This window comes from Ranitomeya variabilis, chromosome 2, assembly GCF_051348905.1.
Source record: "Ranitomeya variabilis isolate aRanVar5 chromosome 2, aRanVar5.hap1, whole genome shotgun sequence".
Lineage (NCBI taxonomy): Eukaryota > Metazoa > Chordata > Amphibia > Anura > Dendrobatidae > Ranitomeya > Ranitomeya variabilis.
In genome coordinates, this window is record NC_135233.1 from 906,229,898 (window position 1) to 906,250,320 (window position 20,423).

The 20,423-nt window shown below is 50.5% G+C and overlaps 1 protein-coding gene across 6 annotated transcripts in view; it reads right to left on the bottom strand.

Moving 5' to 3' along the window:
* Window positions 1-20,423, bottom strand: part of ECT2 (epithelial cell transforming 2) — a 145,121-nt gene that overhangs the window by 54,903 nt on the left and 69,795 nt on the right. For all 6 annotated transcript variants that reach the window (XM_077290521.1, XM_077290519.1, XM_077290520.1 and 3 more), the window contains 2 exons: window positions 20,240-20,359; window positions 20,000-20,068 (listed from right to left, as the gene is read on the bottom strand). In XM_077290521.1, the coding sequence (XP_077146636.1) occupies window positions 20,000-20,068; window positions 20,240-20,359 (189 nt within the window). The remainder of the gene's footprint in view (window positions 1-19,999; window positions 20,069-20,239; window positions 20,360-20,423) is intronic.

Genomic DNA, 20,423 nt, shown 5'->3' on the forward strand with positions numbered 1-20,423 from the left:
TGTGGTGGCTCTTGAAGTAATGACTCCAGCACCAGTCCACTTCTTGTGAATCTCCCCAAAATTTTTGAATGTCCTTTTCTCCTTTCAAGGCTGCGGTTATCCTGGTTGCTTGTGCATCTTCTTCTACCACACTTTTTCCTTCCACTCAACTTTCCATTAATATGATTGGATACAGCACTCTGAACAGCCAGCTTCTTTAGCAATGACCTTTTGTGGCTTACCCTCCTTGTAGAGTGTCAATGACTGCCTTCTGGACATCTGTCAAGTCAGCAGTCTTCCCCATGATTGTGGAGCTACTGAAACAAACTAAGGGACCTTTTTAAACGCTTAAGAAGCCTTTGCAAGTGTTTTTTTATTAATTATTCTAATTTACTGAGATAGCAACTTTTAGGTTTTCATTGGCTGTAAGCCATAATCATCAACATTAACAGAAATAAACACTTGAAACAGATCACTCTGTAATGACTATATAATTTAGGAGTTCACTTTTTGTATTGAAGAACTGAAATAAATTAACTTTTTGATGATATTCTAATTTTGTGAGAAGCACCTGTACATAAGGTACCTCTTGAAGCTCATCAAGTGAAAGCCAAGAGTGTGCAAAGCAGTCAAAGTAAAAAGGTGGCCACTTTGAAGAACCTAGAATATAAGACATAACTTCAGCTGTTTTACACTTTTTTGTTAAGTATATAAATCTTAATGTGTTAATTCATAGTTTTGATGCCTTCAGTGTGAATGTACAATTTTCAGAGTCATGAAAATACAGAAAAATCTTTAAATGAGAAGGTGTGTCCAAACTTTTGGTCTGTACCGTATATGCTCCTAATACAGCCCAAATAAAATTTCATAAACGAGCTATGCTTAAGATTTCACGTCTCCCACCTGCAGCCATAATCTTAGGAGGGGATTTTAACATTTGGTTCTCCGAAACTATGGATAGATCTGTCTTGTCTGGTAAACCACCCTCTCCATCACAAATTTATATTTCTAAAGAATTTAGTAAGCTCATTAGGAAATATTCTTTATATGACTTATGGAGAATTAATCATCCAGGGGACAGGTCTTTTAACCTTTTTTTTCCCCACCTCCTCATGGTATCCATATACGTATTAATTACTTTTTAGGGAACACCCCTCTATGCTTTGTATACTGGCAGGTGCGGGAATGGTCCCATAACATGGTCAGACCATGCCCCCAATAGAAAGTTCACTTAAGAGCTCCTCACTATATACCCGATCACGCCACTGGAGACTTTATTCCTTGGTATAAAAAGATCCACGGAGAGATATTTGTATTGTCCCATTATATACTTATACATGGTTATTAGATCGCCCCTCAGTCTTTTTTCTCTACTAAATAATCCTAATTTTGCTAATCTCCCTGGGTATTGTATTTCCCCCATCCCCTTTATTAATTTTGTTGCCCTCCTTTGTACTTGCTCTAGTTCCATTATATCCTTCCTGAGCACTGATGCCCAAAACTGTACACAGTACTCCATGCGCGGTCTAACCAGGGATTTGTACAGAGGCAGTATAATGCTCTCATCATGTGTATCCAGACCTCTTAATGCACCCCATGATCCTGTCTGCCTTGGCAGCCGCTGCCTGGCTGCTCCAGGTAAGTTTATCATTAATCCCCCAAGTCCATCTCCATGTCAGATTTACCCAGTGGTTTCCCGTTAATCTTGTTGGTTCTTTCTTGGACTCTTATCAATTACCTTCTCTTTCCTCAGAAGCAATAGCATCATCAAATGACGCAATTACTGAAGAGGAAATTAAGAATGTAGTCCATAACGTTCCAAATGGGAAAACCACGGGACCTGATAGTCCTACTTATACTACAAGACCTTCCAGGATGAACTTCTCCCTATATCAATTCCCCCTTTTCAATTCTTTTCTAAAGGGAGCAATGATCCCTGACTTCCATGTTACACTCCTTTATAACATTAAGGCTATGTGCACACATTGCAGATTGTATGCTTTTTTGCTGCAAAACCGCATACACAGCCCATTGAATACAATGGGATTCCACAATGCTGTGCTAATGCTGCATATTTTTCCGTGGCGGAATCGCATCGCGGAAAAATACGCAGCATGCTCATTCTTTGTACAGAATCCTGACGATTCCGCACACATAGGAATGCATTGATCCGCTTACTTCCTGCATGGGGCTATACCCACCATGCGCAAAGTAAGCGGATCATGTGCTGTTGATACCCGGGTGTGGAGGAGAGGAGACTCTCCTCTAGGCCCTGGGTACCATATCCCTGTTATAAAAAAAGAATTAAAATAAAAAAAAAATAGTTCTTTATGTACTCACCTTCTGGCAGCCCCCGGATCCAGCCCAGGCATTAGCGATGCTCCCGGCAGCTCCCGTTCCCAGTAATGCCTTGCGACAATGACCTGTGATGACGTAGAAGTGTCACACGATGCTACGTCATCTGGGGTCATTGTCACGAGGCATCACTGGGAACAGGAGCATCGCGAGGAGCGGGAACACTGCCGGGGCCGCCGAAAGGTGAGAATATCACTATTTTTTTATAACATTATATCTTTTTACAATTGAAGCTGCATAGGCAGCATCAATAGTAATAAGTTGGTTACACTTGTCAAACACTGTTTGACAAACAAGTGTGACCAACCTGTCAATCAGTTTTCCAAGCGATGCTACAGATCGCTTAGAAAATGCTAGCATTCTGCAAGCTAATTACGGTAGCAAAATGCTAGTGTTTAGCGGGAAAACGCATGCCAATTCTGCATGCGTTATACCAGCGGCAGGGAGTTGCAGAATTGCGGCAATTCTGCAACGTGTGCACATAGCCTTATTCCCAACCTAGGCAAGGATAGAATAGCCTGTAAAACCTTTAGACCGATTGCCCTTCTCAATTCAGATGTTAAGATATTCACAAAAATGTTAGCAATGCATCTGAATCAGTGGTTGCCTTATATGATCCACAAAGATCCTTTTACACAGGGAGGTGACAACACCAGAAGGGCAGTTGGTCTTCTAGAAATAGTTATTAAAAAAAATATATATATCTGAGGAACCTACTCTTCTCCTGAGTTTGGATGCGGAGAAGGCGTTTGATCGCCTCACTTGGCCTTTTATGCTTAAGGCCCTTGGAGCATATGGCATAGAAGGCCTTTAAAAAAAAAACAAAAAAAGCTGTAGATGGACTATACTCTAGTACATCAACTAAAAATATCTTCCTCATAGCTCCTTTAAGCCAATTAAGATTTAAAAAAGAAAAAAAAAAAAAAAAATAGCACTAGACAGGGTTGCCCGCTTCCCCATCTACTTCTTGTCCTTTGTATTGAGCCTTTGGCTGCTGCTGCAGCGCCCCAGAGTCCTGGTCGTTGCAGTAATGTCATTCTTCCACCAGGGGGAGTGATATTACGTCTGATGGCAATAAAGGAGATCTACCTACCAGGTATCACAAACCATACACCACACTTCACACTCCAGACCACCAGGGGGAGCCTTGCTCCTATCTACTAGGGCACTCCTCACAGAAGGGTAAAACTGGTGGGCTGCATAGAAAGTTAGAGAGACGCTGGCTGGGCTTTGCCCAGGCAAGACCTGTCAGGCAGACAGGGGGAAAGGAGGAACATCGGAGCTGCAGACAGAGGCTCCCTGTCAGGGGTGGGATCCTGACAGTGGCCTAGCGAGACAGAAAGCTACGGAGCTGCACCTGCCCCACGTGCGGCAGCATCCTAAGAAAGGACAAGAAGCGAATTGTATTTTAGAGAGTGAGAAACGAAGTCACAGCACAAGGAGAAAACACCGGGAGGAGTTCTGCCCTGAAATAGGCAGCCTCCTTCTGAGGCACGTAGCCGGAACACCGAGGGAGTAATTGACTCTACGCATTACTTCAGAGACCGGCAGGACAGTCAATTCCAAGTTGACTGCCCGACCTTAATACCTAAGAAGACACAGTGGCAAATTGTGGGGGTCGGGGCGTCTCTAGGGTCCCTATAAACAAGCTTCAGGCCATGAGTCATATGGGTTGGTCCTATCCACACCATTTGGGGGACAGAGAGGAAGAAACAACATCTAGAACATCAACAAGAGTTGTGAGGACCTTACAGAGTTGCTCAGCAGGGAGGTACTACAACACACAGGCGCTAGAGGAAGGCTACTGATTTCCACCTGGATAAGGGGACTCTGGATTTGCCTTTGGACCGGCCGGACTCTACCTACCCTGTGGTCTGTACCCTGGACTGAAGTCTTCAGTAAAAGGTAAAGAGACTGCAACCTTGTGTCCTCGTTATTCCCTGCGCCTTACAACGTCCACCATCATCATCTACACTTCTGGGAAGCCCTGGGGACACACTTCACCTGTGGGAAGGTATACCATCTAGCTGCCATAACATCACCCCAGCGGACCCCTCACCGCAGCGTCGGTCACCCTGACCGAATACCACAGGTGGCGTCACGAACTTCCCCTTTAAAGACCTTTCCCAAAACCATATATAAACTCTTTTACTGGACACCCCCCGAGGGCCATGGACCGGGTCAGCCACCGTGACATCCCCCCGAACCGCAGGACCCTGTGCCGAGTACCCCATTGCCCTACTCTGGGGGCGATCCACTGCCATTAGAGCATCACCAGATATTAAAGGAGTTCAGTTTAAGGGCGAAGAATTTTATTTATCCTTTTTGCTGACAATATCCTCCTAACACTCACAAAGCCTCATACATCGCTCCCTAGAATCCATTAATTATAGTGCTTTGGAACAAAGCACTATACTGTTATTCCACCGTGGATAACTTCTTCTTCTTATTATTCTTATTATAGTGCTTTGGAACAAAGCACTATACTGTTATTCCACCGTGGTAAACTTCTTCTTATTCTTATTATTCAGTCCGCACGTAATGCGGCCCGAACCGCTAAACTCACAGACTCCAGTGAGGTGTCATTTCGAAGCCAGCGTTCCTGAGAGGTGTGCTAAGTATTTTTCGTGCCGATCGGATTTGTAGTTTTTGCGCAATTTGTGTTTGAAAAAAGTCTTTCAATGCGTTTCAATAGGGAAATTGTCCCATACGTTTATAATGGGCTGGTTTCTGAGGCAATTTCTAAAAATAACTGCCACCTGGCTGATTAGCTCATTGATATGCGCAGTCAGACACAGTTACTATGCCAACGCCTATGAAGTCTACATCAGCTCACCAGGTCACAAGTTTTGTCAGATAATATCAGCTCTTAAAGTGACAGTACAGCACAATTCCAAACCACTATCTGTAGTCTTATGATTATTAGACTGTGGCCCGATTCTAACTCATCGGGTATTCTAGAATATGTATGTCCACGAAGTATATTGCACAGCCACGCAGTATACAGTGCAGAGCCGCGCAGTACACAGCGCAGAGCCGCGCAGTACACAGCGCAGAGCCGCGCAGTACACAGCGCAGAGCCGCGCAGTACACAGCGCAGAGCCGCGCAGTACACAGCGCAGAGCCGCGCAGTACACAGCGCAGAGCCGCGCAGTACAAAGCGCAGAGTCGCGCAGTATAAAGCGCAGAGCCACGCAGTACACAGCGCAGAGCCGCGCAGTACACAGAGCAGAGCCGCGCAGTATACAGCGCAGAGCCGCGCAGTACAAAGCGCAGAGCCGCGCAGTACATAGCGCAGAGCCGCGCAGTACACAGCGCAGAGCCGCGCAGTATAAAGCGGAGAGCCGCGCAGTGCACAGCGCAGAGCCGCGCAGTACACAGCGCAGAGCCGCGCAGTACACAGCGCAGAGCCGCGCAGTACACAGCGCAGAGCCGCGCAGTACACAGCGCAGAGCCGCGCAGTACACAGCGCAGAGCCGCGCAGTACACAGCGCAGAGCCGCGCAGTTCAGAGCGCAGAGCCGCGCAGTATACCGCGCAGAGCCGTGCAGTGCACAGCGCAGAGCCGCGCAGTACACAGCGCAGAGCCGCGCAGTATAAAGCGCAGAGCCGCGCAGTGTAAAGCGCAGAGCCGCGCAGTACACAGCGCAGAGCCGCGCAGTACACAGCGCAGAGCCGCGCAGTACACAGCGCAGAGCCGTGCAGTACACAGCGCAGAGCCGTGCAGTACACAGCGCAGAGCCGCCCAGTATACAGCGCAGAGCCGCGCAGTATACAGCGCAGAGCCGCGCAGTATACAGCGCAGAGCCGCGCAGTACACAGCGTAGAGCCACGCAGTATACAGCGCAGAGCCGCGCAGTATACAGCGCAGAGCCGCGTAGTATACAGCGCAGAGCCCCGCAGTATACAGTGCAGAGCCCCGCAGTATACAGCGCAGAGCCGTGCAGTACACAGTGCAGAGCCGCGCAGTACACAGTGCAGAGCCGCGCAGTACACAGCGCAGAGCCGCGCAGTATACAGCGCAGACACACGCAGTACACAGCACGGACACGCGCAGTACACAGCGCAGAGCCGCGCAGTACACAGCGCAGAGCCGCGTAGTATACAGCGAAGAGCCACGCAGTATATAGCGCAGAGCCGCGCAGTACAAAGCGCAGAGCCGCGCAGTACAAAGCGCAGAGCCGCGCAGTATACAGCGCAGAGCCGCGTAGTATACAGCGCAGAGCCGCGTAGTATACAGCGCAGAGCCACGCAGTATACAGCGCAGAGCCACGCAGTATACAGCGCAGAGCCACGTAGTTATACTGCCCAGTCACGTAGTATATTGTCCAGTCACATAGTATACTGCATATCCCTGTTAAAAAAAAAAAAAAAAGAATTAAAATAAAAAAGTTACATACTCACCTCCTGGAGCGGCCGGTATCTGATGGTTGTTGCACCTCCTAGAGCGGCCGGTACACGATGCTTGTTGCACCTGGAGTGGCCGGTACCCGATGCTTGTTGCGCGCTCCGGTCCCAAGAGTGCATTGCGGTCTCATGAGATGATGACGTAGCGGTGTTGTGAGACAGAAAGACGGAAGTGCCCTTAGACAATTATATAGTAGATTACCCCGCTCACCAAATCGGACCCCGAGGGGCCCGGCTCACCAAATCGGACCCAGAGTGACCCCGCCCACCAAATCGGACCCAGAGTGACCCCGCCCACCAAATCGAACCCAGAGTGACCCCTTCCACCAAATCAGACCCAGAGTGACCCCTTCCACCAAATCGGACCCAGAGTGACCCCACCCACCAAATCGGACCCCGAGGTGCCCAGCCCACCAAATGAGACCCTGAGGTGCCCAGCCCACCAAATCGGACCGAGTGACCCCACCCACCAAATTGGTCCCTAAGGTGCCCCGCCCACCAAATCGGACCCAGAGTGGCTCCGCCCACCGAATCGGACCCAGAGTGGCCGCGCCCACAGAATCGGACCAAAAGTGACCCCGCCCACCGAATCGGACCTAGATTTACCCCGCCCACAAAATCAGACCCAGATTGACCCAACCCACCAAATCGGACCGCCTGAGGGGCACCCAAGTGTGAAAGTCTTGCAGGGGCAGCCCGGGCACCATTCCAAAGCACTATCTGTAGTTCCTTCAGGAAATACCCATCTAGTTCTTATTATTATTCAGTCCGCACGTAATGCGGCCCGAACCGCTTCACTCACAGACTCCAGTGAGGTGTCATTTTGAAGCCAGCGTCCCCAAGAGGTGTGCTAAGTATTTTTCGTGTCGATCGGATTTGTAGTTTTGGCGAAATTTGCGTTTGAAAATGTTTTTTCCCCTCATTGTAATGCATTTCAATAGGGAAATTTTCCCATAGGTTATAATGGCCGGGTTTCTGAGGCAATTTGAAATGTACCTGCCACTTGCCACCTGGCTGATTAGCTCATTGATATGCGCAGTCAGGCCCAGTTACTATGCCAACGCCTGCGAACTGTACATGACCACACCAGCACAGTTTTGCCAGATAATATCAGCTCTTAAAGTGATAGCACAGCACAATTTCAAAGCACTATCTGTAGTCTTATTGTAATTATTGCCCCGCTCACCAAATCGGACCCAGAGTGGCGCCGCCCGCCAAATCGGACCCAGAGTGGCGCCGCCCGCCAAATCGGACCCAGAGTGGCGCCGCCCGCCAAATCGGACCCAGAGTGGCGCCGCCCGCCAAATCTGACCCAGAGTGGCGTCGCCCGCCAAATCGGACCCAGAGTGGCGCCGCCCGCCAAATCGGACCCAGAGTGGCGCCGCCCGCCAAATCGGACCCAGAGTGGCGCCGCCCGCCAAATCGGACCCAGAGTGGCGCCGCCCGCCAAATCGGACCCAGAGTGGCGCCGCCCGCCAAATCGGACCCAGAGTGGCGCCGCCCGCCCAAATCGGACCCAGAGTGGCGCCGCCCGCCAAATCGGACCCAGAGTGGCGCCGCCCGCCAAATCGGACCCAGAGTGGCGCCGCCCGCCAAATCGGACCCAGAGTGACCCGGGCCACCAACTCGGACCCAGAGTGACCCGGGCCACCAAATAGGACCCAGAGTGACCCGGGCCACCAAATCGGACCCAGAGTGACCCGGCCCACCAAATCGGACCCAGAGTGACCCGGGCCACCAAATCGGACCCAGAGTGACCCGGGCCACCAAATCAGACCCAGAGTGACCCGGGCCACCAAATCGGACCCAGAGTGACCCGGCCCACCAAATCGGACCCAGAGTGACCCGGCCCACCAAATCGGACCCAGAGTGACCCGGCCCACCAAATCGGACCCAGAGTGACCCGGCCCCCCAAATCGGACCCAGAGTGACCCGGCCCCCCAAATCGGACCCAGAGTGACCCGGCCCACCAAATCGGACCCAGAGTGGCCTCAACCCTGAGGGGCTACAACTGCCAAACCAGCGCCTGAGGGGCACCCAAGTGTGAAAGTCTTGCAGGGGCAGCCCGGGCACCATTCCAAAGCACTATCTGTAGTTCTTTCAGGAAATACCCATCTAGTTATAGTGCTTTGGAACAAAGCACTATACTGTTATTCCACCGTGGTAAACTTCTTCTTATTCTTATTATTCAGTCCGCACGTAATGCGGCCCGAACCGCTAAACTCACAGACTCCAGTGAGGTGTCATTTCGAAGCCAGCGTTCCTGAGAGGTGTGCTAAGTATTTTTCGTGCCGATCGGATTTGTAGTTTTTGCGCAATTTGTGTTTGAAAAAAGTCTTTCAATGCGTTTCAATAGGGAAATTGTCCCATACGTTTATAATGGGCTGGTTTCTGAGGCAATTTCTAAAAATAACTGCCACCTGGCTGATTAGCTCATTGATATGCGCAGTCAGACACAGTTACTATGCCAACGCCTATGAAGTCTACATCAGCTCACCAGGTCACAAGTTTTGTCAGATAATATCAGCTCTTAAAGTGACAGTACAGCACAATTCCAAACCACTATCTGTAGTCTTATGATTATTAGACTGTGGCCCGATTCTAACTCATCGGGTATTCTAGAATATGTATGTCCACGAAGTATATTGCACAGCCACGCAGTACACAGCGCAGAGCCGCGCAGTACACAGCGCAGAGCCGCGCAGTACACAGCGCAGAGCCGCGCAGTACACAGCGCAGAGCCGCGCAGTACACAGCGCAGAGCCGCGCAGTACACAGCGCAGAGCCGCGCAGTATACAGCGCAGAGCCGCGCAGTACAAAGCGCAGAGTCGCGCAGTACAAAGCGCAGAGCCACGCAGTACACAGCGCAGAGCCGCGCAGTACACAGAGCAGAGCCGCGCAGTATACAGCGCAGAGCCGCGCAGTACACAGCGCAGAGCCGCGCAGTACACAGCGCAGAGCCGCGCAGTACACAGCGCAGAGCCGCGCAGTACACAGCGCAGAGCCGCGCAGTACACAGCGCAGAGCCGCGCAGTACAAAGCGCAGAGCCGCGCAGTACAAAGCGCAGAGTCGCGCAGTATAAAGCGCAGAGCCGCGCAGTACACAGCGCAGAGCCGCGCAGTACACAGCGCAGAGCCGCGCAGTACAAAGCGCAGAGCCGCGCAGTACACAGCGCAGAGCCGCGCAGTACACAGCGCAGAGCCGCGCAGTACACAGCGCAGAGCCGCGCAGTACACAGCGCAGAGCCGCGCAGTACACAGCGCAGAGCCACGCAGTATACAGTGCAGAGCCGCGCAGTACACAGCGCAGAGCCGCGCAGTACACAGCGCAGAGCCGCGCAGTACACAGCGCAGAGCCGCGCAGTACACAGCGCAGAGCCGCGCAGTACAAAGCGCAGAGCCGCGCAGTATAAAGCGCAGAGCCGCGCAGTACATAGCGCAGAGCCGCGCAGTACACAGCGCAGAGCCGCGCAGTATAAAGCGGAGAGCCGCGCAGTACACAGCGCAGAGCCGCGCAGTACACAGCGCAGAGCCGCGCAGTACACAGCGCAGAGCCGCGCAGTACACAGCGCAGAGCCGCGCAGTATACAGCGCAGAGCCGCGCAGTACACAGCGCAGAGCCGCGCAGTACACAGCGCAGAGCCGCGCAGTATACCGCGCAGAGCCGTGCAGTGCACAGCGCAGAGCCGCGCAGTACACAGCGCAGAGCCGCGCAGTATAAAGCGCAGAGCCGCGCAGTGTAAAGCGCAGAGCCGCGCAGTACACAGCGCAGAGCCGCGCAGTACACAGCGCAGAGCCGCGCAGTACACAGCGCAGAGCCGCGCAGTACACAGCGCAGAGCCGCGCAGTACACAGCGCAGAGCCGCGCAGTACACAGCGCAGAGCCGCGCAGTACACAGCGCAGAGCCGCGCAGTACACAGCGCAGAGCCGTGCAGTACACAGCGCAGAGCCGCGCAGTATACAGCGCAGAGCCGCCCAGTACACAGCGCAGAGCCGCCCAGTATACAGCGCAGAGCCGCGCAGTATACAGCGCAGACACACGCAGTACACAGCACGGACACGCGCAGTACACAGCGCAGAGCCGCGCAGTACACAGCGCAGAGCCGCGTAGTATACAGCGAAGAGCCACGCAGTATATAGCGCAGAGCCGCGCAGTACAAAGCGCAGAGCCGCGCAGTATACAGCGCAGAGCCGCGTAGTATACAGCGCAGAGCCGCGTAGTATACAGCGCAGAGCCGCGTAGTATACAGCGCAGAGCCACGCAGTATACAGCGCAGAGCCACGCAGTATACAGCGCAGAGCCACGTAGTTATACTGCCCAGTCACGTAGTATATTGTCCAGTCACATAGTATACTGCATATCCCTGTTAAAAAAAAAAAAAAAGAATTAAAATAAAAAAGTTACATACTCACCTCCTGGAGCGGCCGGTATCTGATGGTTGTTGCACCTCCTAGAGCGGCCGGTACACGATGCTTGTTGCACCTGGAGTGGCCGGTACCCGATGCTTGTTGCGCGCTCCGGTCCCAAGAGTGCATTGCGGTCTCATGAGATGATGACGTAGCGGTGTTGTGAGACAGAAAGACGGAAGTGCCCTTAGACAATTATATAGTAGATTACCCCGCTCACCAAATCGGACCCCGAGGGGCCCGGCTCACCAAATCGGACCCAGAGTGACCCCGCCCACCAAATCGGACCCAGAGTGACCCCGCCCACCAAATCGGACCCAGAGTGGCTCCGCCCACCAAATCGAACCCAGAGTGACCCCTTCCACCAAATCAGACCCAGAGTGACCCCTTCCACCAAATCGGACCCAGAGTGACCCCACCCACCAAATCGAACCCTGAGGTGCCCAGCCCACCAAATGAGACCCTGAGGTGCCCAGCCCACCAAATCGGACCGAGTGACCCCACCCACCAAATTGGTCCCTAAGGTGCCCCGCCCACCAAATCGGACCCAGAGTGGCTCCGCCCACCGAATCGGACCCAGAGTGGCCGCGCCCACAGAATCGGACCAAAAGTGACCCCGCCCACCGAATCGGACCTAGATTTACCCCGCCCACAAAATCAGACCCAGATTGACCCAACCCACCAAATCGGACCGCCTGAGGGGCACCCAAGTGTGAAAGTCTTGCAGGGGCAGCCCGGGCACCATTCCAAAGCACTATCTGTAGTTCCTTCAGGAAATACCCATCTAGTATTATTATTGTAATCCGAACGTGGAAATCTTATTATTCAGTTTTTTTCCGCAATTAATGCGGCCCGAACCGCTGCATGCACAGACTCCAGTGAGGCGTCATTTCGAAGCCAGCGTCCACGAGAGGTGTGCTAACTATTTTTCATGTCTATCCGATTTGTAGTTTTTTTAAAAATTGCATTTAAAAATAAAAAATTCCCATAGGAAAAAATGGCGAACTTTCCATTACCCCCAACTTGACCTTCCAAAGATGGCAGCTATGCAAATGTATGGTGTCCATTTTAGGACATGATCATTTATCAAAGTAAAACATCAGAATAAAGTGACTATTACACCCTCTCGTCCTGTGTGTGAAAAGTAAGTGCACCCCCGATCCCGTGTGTGAAAAGTAAGTGCACCGAGTGGCCCCGGCCCCCAAACTGGACCCTGAGTGGCCCCGCCCACCAAATCAGACCCCGAGTGGCCCCGCCCACAAAATCAGACCTAGATTGACCCAACCCACCAAATCAGACCCAGAGTGACTGCCTACCAAATCGGACCGCCTGAGGGGCACCCAAGCGTGAAAGTCTTGCAGGGGCAGCCCGTGCACCATTCCAAAGCACTATCTGTAGTTCCTTCAGGAAATACCCATCTAGTTATAGTGCTTTGGAACAAAGCACTATACTGTTATTCCACCGTGGTAAACTTCTTATTCTTATTATTCAGTCCGCACGTAATGCGGCCCGAACCGCTAAACTCACAGACTCCAGTGAGGTGTCATTTCGAAGCCAGCGTCCCCAAGAGGTGTGCTAAGTATTTTTCGTGCCGATCGGATTTGTAGTTTTTGCGCAATTTGCGTTTGAAAAAAGTGTCTCAATGCATTTCAATAGGGAAATTTTCCAATACGTTTATAATGGGCCTGATTTCTGAGGCAATTTCTAAAAATAACTGCCACCTGGCTGATTACCTCATTGATATGCGCAGTGAGACCCAGTTACTATGCCAACGCCTATAAACTCTACATCAGCCCACCAGGTCACAAGTTTTGTCAGATAATATCAGCTCTTAAAGTGACAGTACAGCACAATTACAAAGCACTATCTGTAGTCTTATCATTATTGCCCCGCTCACCAAATCGGACCCAGCCCACCAAATCGGACCCAGAGTGGCGCCGCTCGCCAAATCGGACCCAGAGTGGCGCCGCCCGCCAAATCGGACCCACAGTGGCGCCGCCCGCCAAATCGGACCCAGAGTGGCGCCGCCCGCCAAATCGGACCCACAGTGGCGCCGCCCGCCAAATCGGACCCACAGTGGCGCCGCCCGCCAAATCGGACCCACAGTGGCGCCGCCCGCCAAATCGGACCCACAGTGGCGCCGCCCGCCAAATCGGACCCACAGTGGCGCCGCCCGCCAAATCGGACCCACAGTGGCGCCGCCCGCCAAATCGGACCCACAGTGGCGCCGCCCGCCAAATCGGACCCACAGTGGCGCCGCCCGCCAAATCGGACCCACAGTGGCGCCGCCCGCCAAATCGGACCCACAGTGGCGCCGCCCGCCAAATCGGACCCACAGTGGCGCCGCCCGCCAAATCGGACCCACAGTGGCGCCGCCCGCCAAATCGGACCCACAGTGGCGCCGCCCGCCAAATCGGACCCACAGTGGCGCCGCCCGCCAAATCGGACCCACAGTGGCGCCGCCCGCCAAATCGGACCCACAGTGGCGCCGCCCGCCAAATCGGACCCACAGTGGCGCCGCCCGCCAAATCGGACCCACAGTGGCGCCGCCCGCCAAATCGGACCCACAGTGGCGCCGCCCGCCAAATCGGACCCACAGTGGCGCCGCCCGCCAAATCGGACCCACAGTGGCGCCGCCCGCCAAATCGGACCCACAGTGGCGCCGCCCGACAAATCGGACCCACAGTGGCGCCGCCCGCCAAATCGGACCCACAGTGGCGCCGCCCGACAAATCGGACCCACAGTGGCGCCGCCCGACAAATCGGACCCACAGTGGCGCCGCCCGACAAATCGGACCCACAGTGGCGCCGCCTGCCAAATCGGACCCAGAGTGGCGCCGCCCGCCAAATCGGACCCAGAGTGGCGCCGCCCGCCAAATCGGACCCAGAGTGGCGCCGCCCGCCAAATCGGACCCAGAGTGGCGCCGCCCGCCAAATCGGATCCAGAGTGGCGCCGCCCGCCAAATCGGACCCAGAGTGGCGCCGCCCACCAAATCGGACCCAGAGTGGCGCCGCCCACCAAATCCTCAACCCTGAGGGGCTATAACTACCAAACCAGCATCTGAGGGGCACCCAAGTGTGAAAGTCTTGCAGGGGCAGCCCGGGCACCATTCCAAAGCACTATCTGTAGTTCCTTCAGGAAATACCCATCTATTTCTCTCTGTTATCAGCCATTCCCCTGTCCTGCTGTCAGTCTATTCTCCCTATTATCAGCCATTCCCCGTCCTGCTGTCAGTCTATTCTCTCTGTTATCAGCCATTCCCCTGTCCTGCTGTCAGTCTATTCTCCCTATTATCAGCCATTCCCCTGTCCTGCTGTCAGTCTATTCTCTCTGTTATCAGCCATTCCCCCATCCTGCTGTCTGTCTTTTTCTCTGTTATCAGCCATTCCCCTGTCCTGCTGTCAGTCTATTTCTCTCTGTTATCAGCCATTCCCCTGTCCTGCTGTCAGTCTATTTCTCTCTGTTATCAGCCATTCCCCATCCTGCTGTCAGTCTATTTCTCTCTGTTATCAGCCATTCCCTTATCCTGCTGTCAGTCAGAGTGACCCGGGCCACTAAATCGGACCCAGAGTGACCCGGGCCACCAAATCGGACCCAGAGTGACCCGGGCCACCAAATCGGACCCAGAGAGACCCGGGCCACCAAATCGGACCCAGAGAGACCCGGGCCACTAAATCGGACCCAGAGTGACCCGGCCCACCAAATCGGACCCAGAGTGACCCGGCCCACCAAAATCGGACCCAGAGGGACCCGGTCCACCAAATCGGACCCAGAGGGACCCGGCCCACCAAATCGGACCCAGAGGGACCCGGGCCACCAAATCGGACCCAGAGTGACCCGGGCCACCAAATCGGACCCAGAGTGACCCGACCCACCAAATCGGACCCAGAGTGACCCGGCCCACCAAATCGGACCCAGAGTGACCCGGGCCACCAAATCGGACCCAGAGTGACCCGGGCCACCAAATCAGACCCAGAGTGACCCGGGCCACCAAATCGGACGGAGAGTGACCCGGGCCACCAAATCGGACCCAGAGTGACCCGGGCCACCAAATCGGACCCAGAGTGACCCGGCCCACCAAATCGGACCCAGAGTGACCCGGGCCACCAAATCGGACCCAGAGTGGCCCGGGCCACCAAATCGGACCCAGAGTGACCCGGGCCACCAAATCGGACCCAGAGTGACCCGGGCCACCAAATCGGACCCAGAGTGACCCGGGCCACCAAATCGGACCCAGAGTGACCCGGGCCACCAAATCGGACCCAGAGTGACCCGGCCCACCAACTCGGACCCAGAGTGACCCGGCCCACCAACTCGGACCCAGAGTGACCCGGCCCACCAACTCGGACCCAGAGTGACCCGGCCCACCAACTCGGACCCAGAGTGACCCGGGCCACCAAATCGGACCCAGAGTGCCCCGGTGGTGGCCCCGCCACCCAAATCCTCAACTACCAAACCAGCGTCTGAGGGGCACCCAAGTGTGAAAGTCTTGCAGGGGCAGCCCGGGCACCATTCCAAAGCACTATCTGTAGTTCCTTCAGGAAATACCCATCTAGTTGCTTTTAAAATGTGGCCAATTATCAGGGTATAAAACAAAAGTAAAACCAAGGCCCTTCCACTTAACATAAATGACTCCCATTTAGATCACCTCCAGAGTAACTTTAAATACCACTGGCATACCACCTCTCTCAAATACCTAGGAATTAATCTCACAACCTCGTATTCTACGTCATACAAGAACAATTCCCCTCCATTATATATAGAAATGCAATGGGGTATGGATTCAATCTGGTTTGTTCAACTTCGCTGACACAATCAAACTTCTAAAACGCGAATTCTACATCCCCTATGGTTAGCTGAAAAAAAAAAAAAAATACTCCCTCAATTATCTTACTTTCTTTATTTCAATATATTAAAATTAGGCACTTTGCCTCATCATTATTCTATGGTCTACAGGCCTCCATTCCTTCCTCCTTCGAGAGACTGTGCAAGAATAGTTCAACAATAAGAGGTTAAATATCTAGTATTTTCAATACTTTACAGACTCCAGACACAGATTCCCTAACTAGACGCTCTTATATGCTCAAATGGGAGGAATATCTGGGTAAAACACTGACCGTGGTAGAATGGAGAAATGTTTGGACCAGAGCAGCAGAGACTGCATCTTGTATTTCATACAAAAAAAAAAAAAATTATCAGTACAAAATCCTTCATCTCTGGTACAAGACGCCTGAATTTGTACATAAAAATGGACCCAGCTATTCCTTCCCTTTGATTGTGTTGCTGCTGTCTAGAGGTTCTAGATTTTACATTTTGGGGGGAGGGGGGGGGGGGGGGGGGGGACTGTCCACTGATTAACCCCTTCATGACCCAGCCTATTTTGACCTTAATGACCTGGCCGTTTTTTGCAATTCTGACCAGTGTCCCTTTATGAGGTAACTCAGGAACGCTTCAACGGATCCTAGCGGTTCTGAGATTGTTTTTTCGTGACATATTGGGCTTCACGTTAGTGGTAAATTTAGGTCGATAATTTCTGCGTTTATTTGTGAAGAAAATGGAAATTTGGCAAAAATTTTGAAAATTTCGCAATTTTGAATTTTTATTCTGTTAAACGAGAGTTATGTGACACAAAATAGTTAACAAACAACATTACCCACATGTCTACTTTACATCAGCACAATTTTGGAAACATTTTTTTTTTTGCTAGGAAGTTATAAGGGTTAAAATTTGACCAGCGATTTCTCATTTTTACAATGAAATTTACAAAACCATTTTTTTTAGGGACCACCTCACATTTGAAGTCAGTTTGAGGGGTCTATATGGCTGAAAATACCCAAAAGTGACACCATTCTAAAAACTGCACCCCTCAAGGTGCTCAAAACCACATTCAAGAAGTTTATTAACCCTTCAGGTGTTTCACAGCAGCAGAAGCAACATGGAATGAAAAAATTAACATTTAACTTTTTAGTCACAAAAATGATCTTTTAGCAACATTTTTTTTATTTTCCCAAGGGTAAAAAGAGAAACTGGACCCCCATAGTTGTTGTAAAATTTGTCCTTAGTACGCCGATACCCCATAAGTGGGGGGGAACCACCGTTTGGGCACATGGCAGAGCTCAGAAGGGAAGGAGCGCCGTTTGAAATGCAGACTTAGATGGATTGGTCTGCAGGCGTCACGTTGCATTTGCAGAGCCCCTAATGTACCTAAACAGTAGAAACCCTCCACAAGTGACCCCATATTGGAGAGTAGACCCCCCCAAGGAACTTATCTAGATGTGTTGTGAGAACTTTGAACCCCCAAGTGTTTCACTACAGTTTATAACACAGCCGTGAAAATAATTTTTTTTTTTTTTTTTTTAGTTTTTTTCCACAAAAATTATTTTTTAGGCCCCGGTTTTGTATTTTCCCAAGGATAACAGGAGAAATTGGACCCCAAAAGTTGTTGTCCAATTTGTCCTGAGTACGCCGATACCCCATATATTTGGGTATACCCCTGTTTGGGTGCACGGGAGAGCGCGGAAGGGAAGGAGCACTGTTTTACTTTTTCAAACGCAGATTTGGCTGGAATTGAAATCGGATGCCATGTCGCGTTTGGAGAGCCCCTGATGTGCCTGAACAGTGGAAACCCCCGAATTCTAACTGAAACCCTAACCCAAACACACCCCTAACCCAAACCGTAACTGTAGCCCCAACCCTAACTTTAGCCCCAACCCTAACGGGAAAATATATATTTTTTTAATTTTATTATTTTTCCGTAACTAAGGGGGTGATGAAGGGGGGTTTGATTTACTTTTATAGCAGGTTTTTTAGCGGATTTTTATGATTGGCAGCCGTCACACGCTAAAAGACGCTTTTTATTGCAAAAAATAGTTTTTGCGTCTCCACATTTTGAGAGCTATAATTTTTCCATATTTTGTTCCACAGAGTCATGTGAGGTCTTGCTTTTTGTGGGACGAGTTGACGTTTTTATTGGTACCTTTTTCGGGCACGTGACATTTTTTGATCGCTTTTTATTCCGATTTTTGTGAGGTAGAATGAACAAAAACCAGCTATTCATGAATTTCTTTTTTTTTTTTTTTGGGGGGGGGGGGGGGGGGTGGGGGGTGCATATACCGGTTCCATATTTGGTAAAATTGATAAAGCAGTTTTATTCTTCAGGTCAGAACGATTACAGCGGTACCTCATTTATATTTTTTTATGTTTTGGCGCTTTTATACGATAATTATTTTTTATTTAAAATAGTTCTTATTTTTGCATCGCTTTATTCTGAGGACTATAACTTTTTTTTTTATTTTTTCCGCTGATGATGCTATATGGCGGCTTGTTTTTTGTGGGACAAGATGACGTTTTCAGTGATACCATGTTTATTTATATCCGTCTTTTTGATCGCGTGTTCTTTCACTTTTTGTTTGGAGTTATGATAATAAAGCGTAGTTTTTTGCCTTTATGGTGTTCACTGAAGGGGTTAACTAGTGGGACAGTTTTATAGGTCGGGTCGTTTTTTTTTTTTTTTTTTTTTTTTACACATGCAAATATATTTTTTTTACTTTTTAACATTGCCCCGGGGGGACATCACATTATTTTGACAGATCGCTCATCAGCGATCTGACAGGCACTGCAGGGACGCTTGCCCGCGCCTGCTCTGAGTAGGCGTTTGCAAGCCACCTCCCTGCAGGACCCGGATGCAGCCCGGCAGCCATTTTGGATCCGGGGCTGCAGGGAGGAGGAGATAGGAGACCCTCGGAGCAACGCAATCACATCGCGTTGCTCCGAGGGTCTCAGGGAAGCACGCAGGGAGCCCCCTCCCTGCGGAATGCTTCCCTGTGCCGCCGGAACGCTGTGATAATCTTTGATCGCAGTGTGCCGGGTTAAATGTGCCAGGAGCAGTCCGTGACCGTTCCTGGCACATAGTGCCGGATGTCAGCTGTTATAATCAGCTGACACCCGGCAGCGATCTGCCGCGATCCCCCTGTGAGCACGGCCAATCGCCTATGACATACTATCCCGTCACTGGCAATTAAGTCCCAGGTCACCTCGACGGGATAGTACGTCATATGGGATAAAGGGGTTAATGACAATACTTTAGAGAGATTTAACCTTGCTTGGTCTCCTCGGGATTCCTTTTGGTCCATGTTAAATACAGGACCTCTACGAGATGGCTGTAACTAGATTGTAACATTCCACATCATTTTCCCACTTTCCTTTTGTCCGAGTCTGTGTGTTTGTAAAATTTTACCCTTTATCTACTTGAAAATGTTTAACTATTACTATAGTAACAGGGTGTTTACCTATACATGATAGTGAAAAATCTAAAATGCCTAATTCTTTTTTTCTTTTCCTGTAAAATGTGAAACATTTAAAAAAAAAAAAAAAAAAAAAAAAGTACAATTTAAAAAAGGGTTATTAGATATACGCTTAAAGGGGTTGTCCCATTAACAAAGTACATTTTAGTCAATAGACTTTCGAATAATAATGGTGTTAAAATCTCCTGTTTTCGGTGACATGCAAGATTTATCTGCCCCTTGAAAAACATTAATGGAAAATGTTTTACTTTACACAAAGCAGCAACTGTGATCTTGTGCGGTCCTGTATATTCTTGTTTCCTCCCCTGCCCAGGAGCTGTGGTATGATCAGACCATGTCCCTGTACGGTCAGACAGGGATATTACACAGTACACAGCAGGGGCACATTTATAAGATTATCTCAGCACAAGAACATTTTGTTTACACACATTCAGTTGTGGAAATTATTATTCCTATATCTACCGATAGATTGGTACCTTGTTTGTGGGAAAGCCCCCTTAAGGAAATGGCAGGAAAAATAGTGTTTAAATACATTTAAAGCACTTACGTAACATAAAATTATTTCTCCAATGCTTTTGGTTTCTGACCAATCCATCATCATTTTTTCTAGGTCATCCTAATTCAAAAAATAAAAATAAAAAAAATAAAAATGTATGGAAGACAAGTCTTTAATGGAGTAAGATATGGAGGTCTTATGATAAAACCACAAGAACAATTGACAGTAATGTGACAAGCACCTTTTTTTTCTATATGGATTTAGACTAATAAATACTTCTCACTGACATACCTTTATTTTTGTGTGTACATCTAAAATATCTGGAATGCTTCCAAAAATGGTTTTGATTTCTTCTGGAGCAAGAATTGGTCCCCCTACCTGTCCCTCTTTCTCTAGGGGAAGTTGGAAAAGCTGTTTAAAGCAAGGAAAAAATAAGAATGGACTAAATTACCAGTTGAACACACGGAGGCACAAG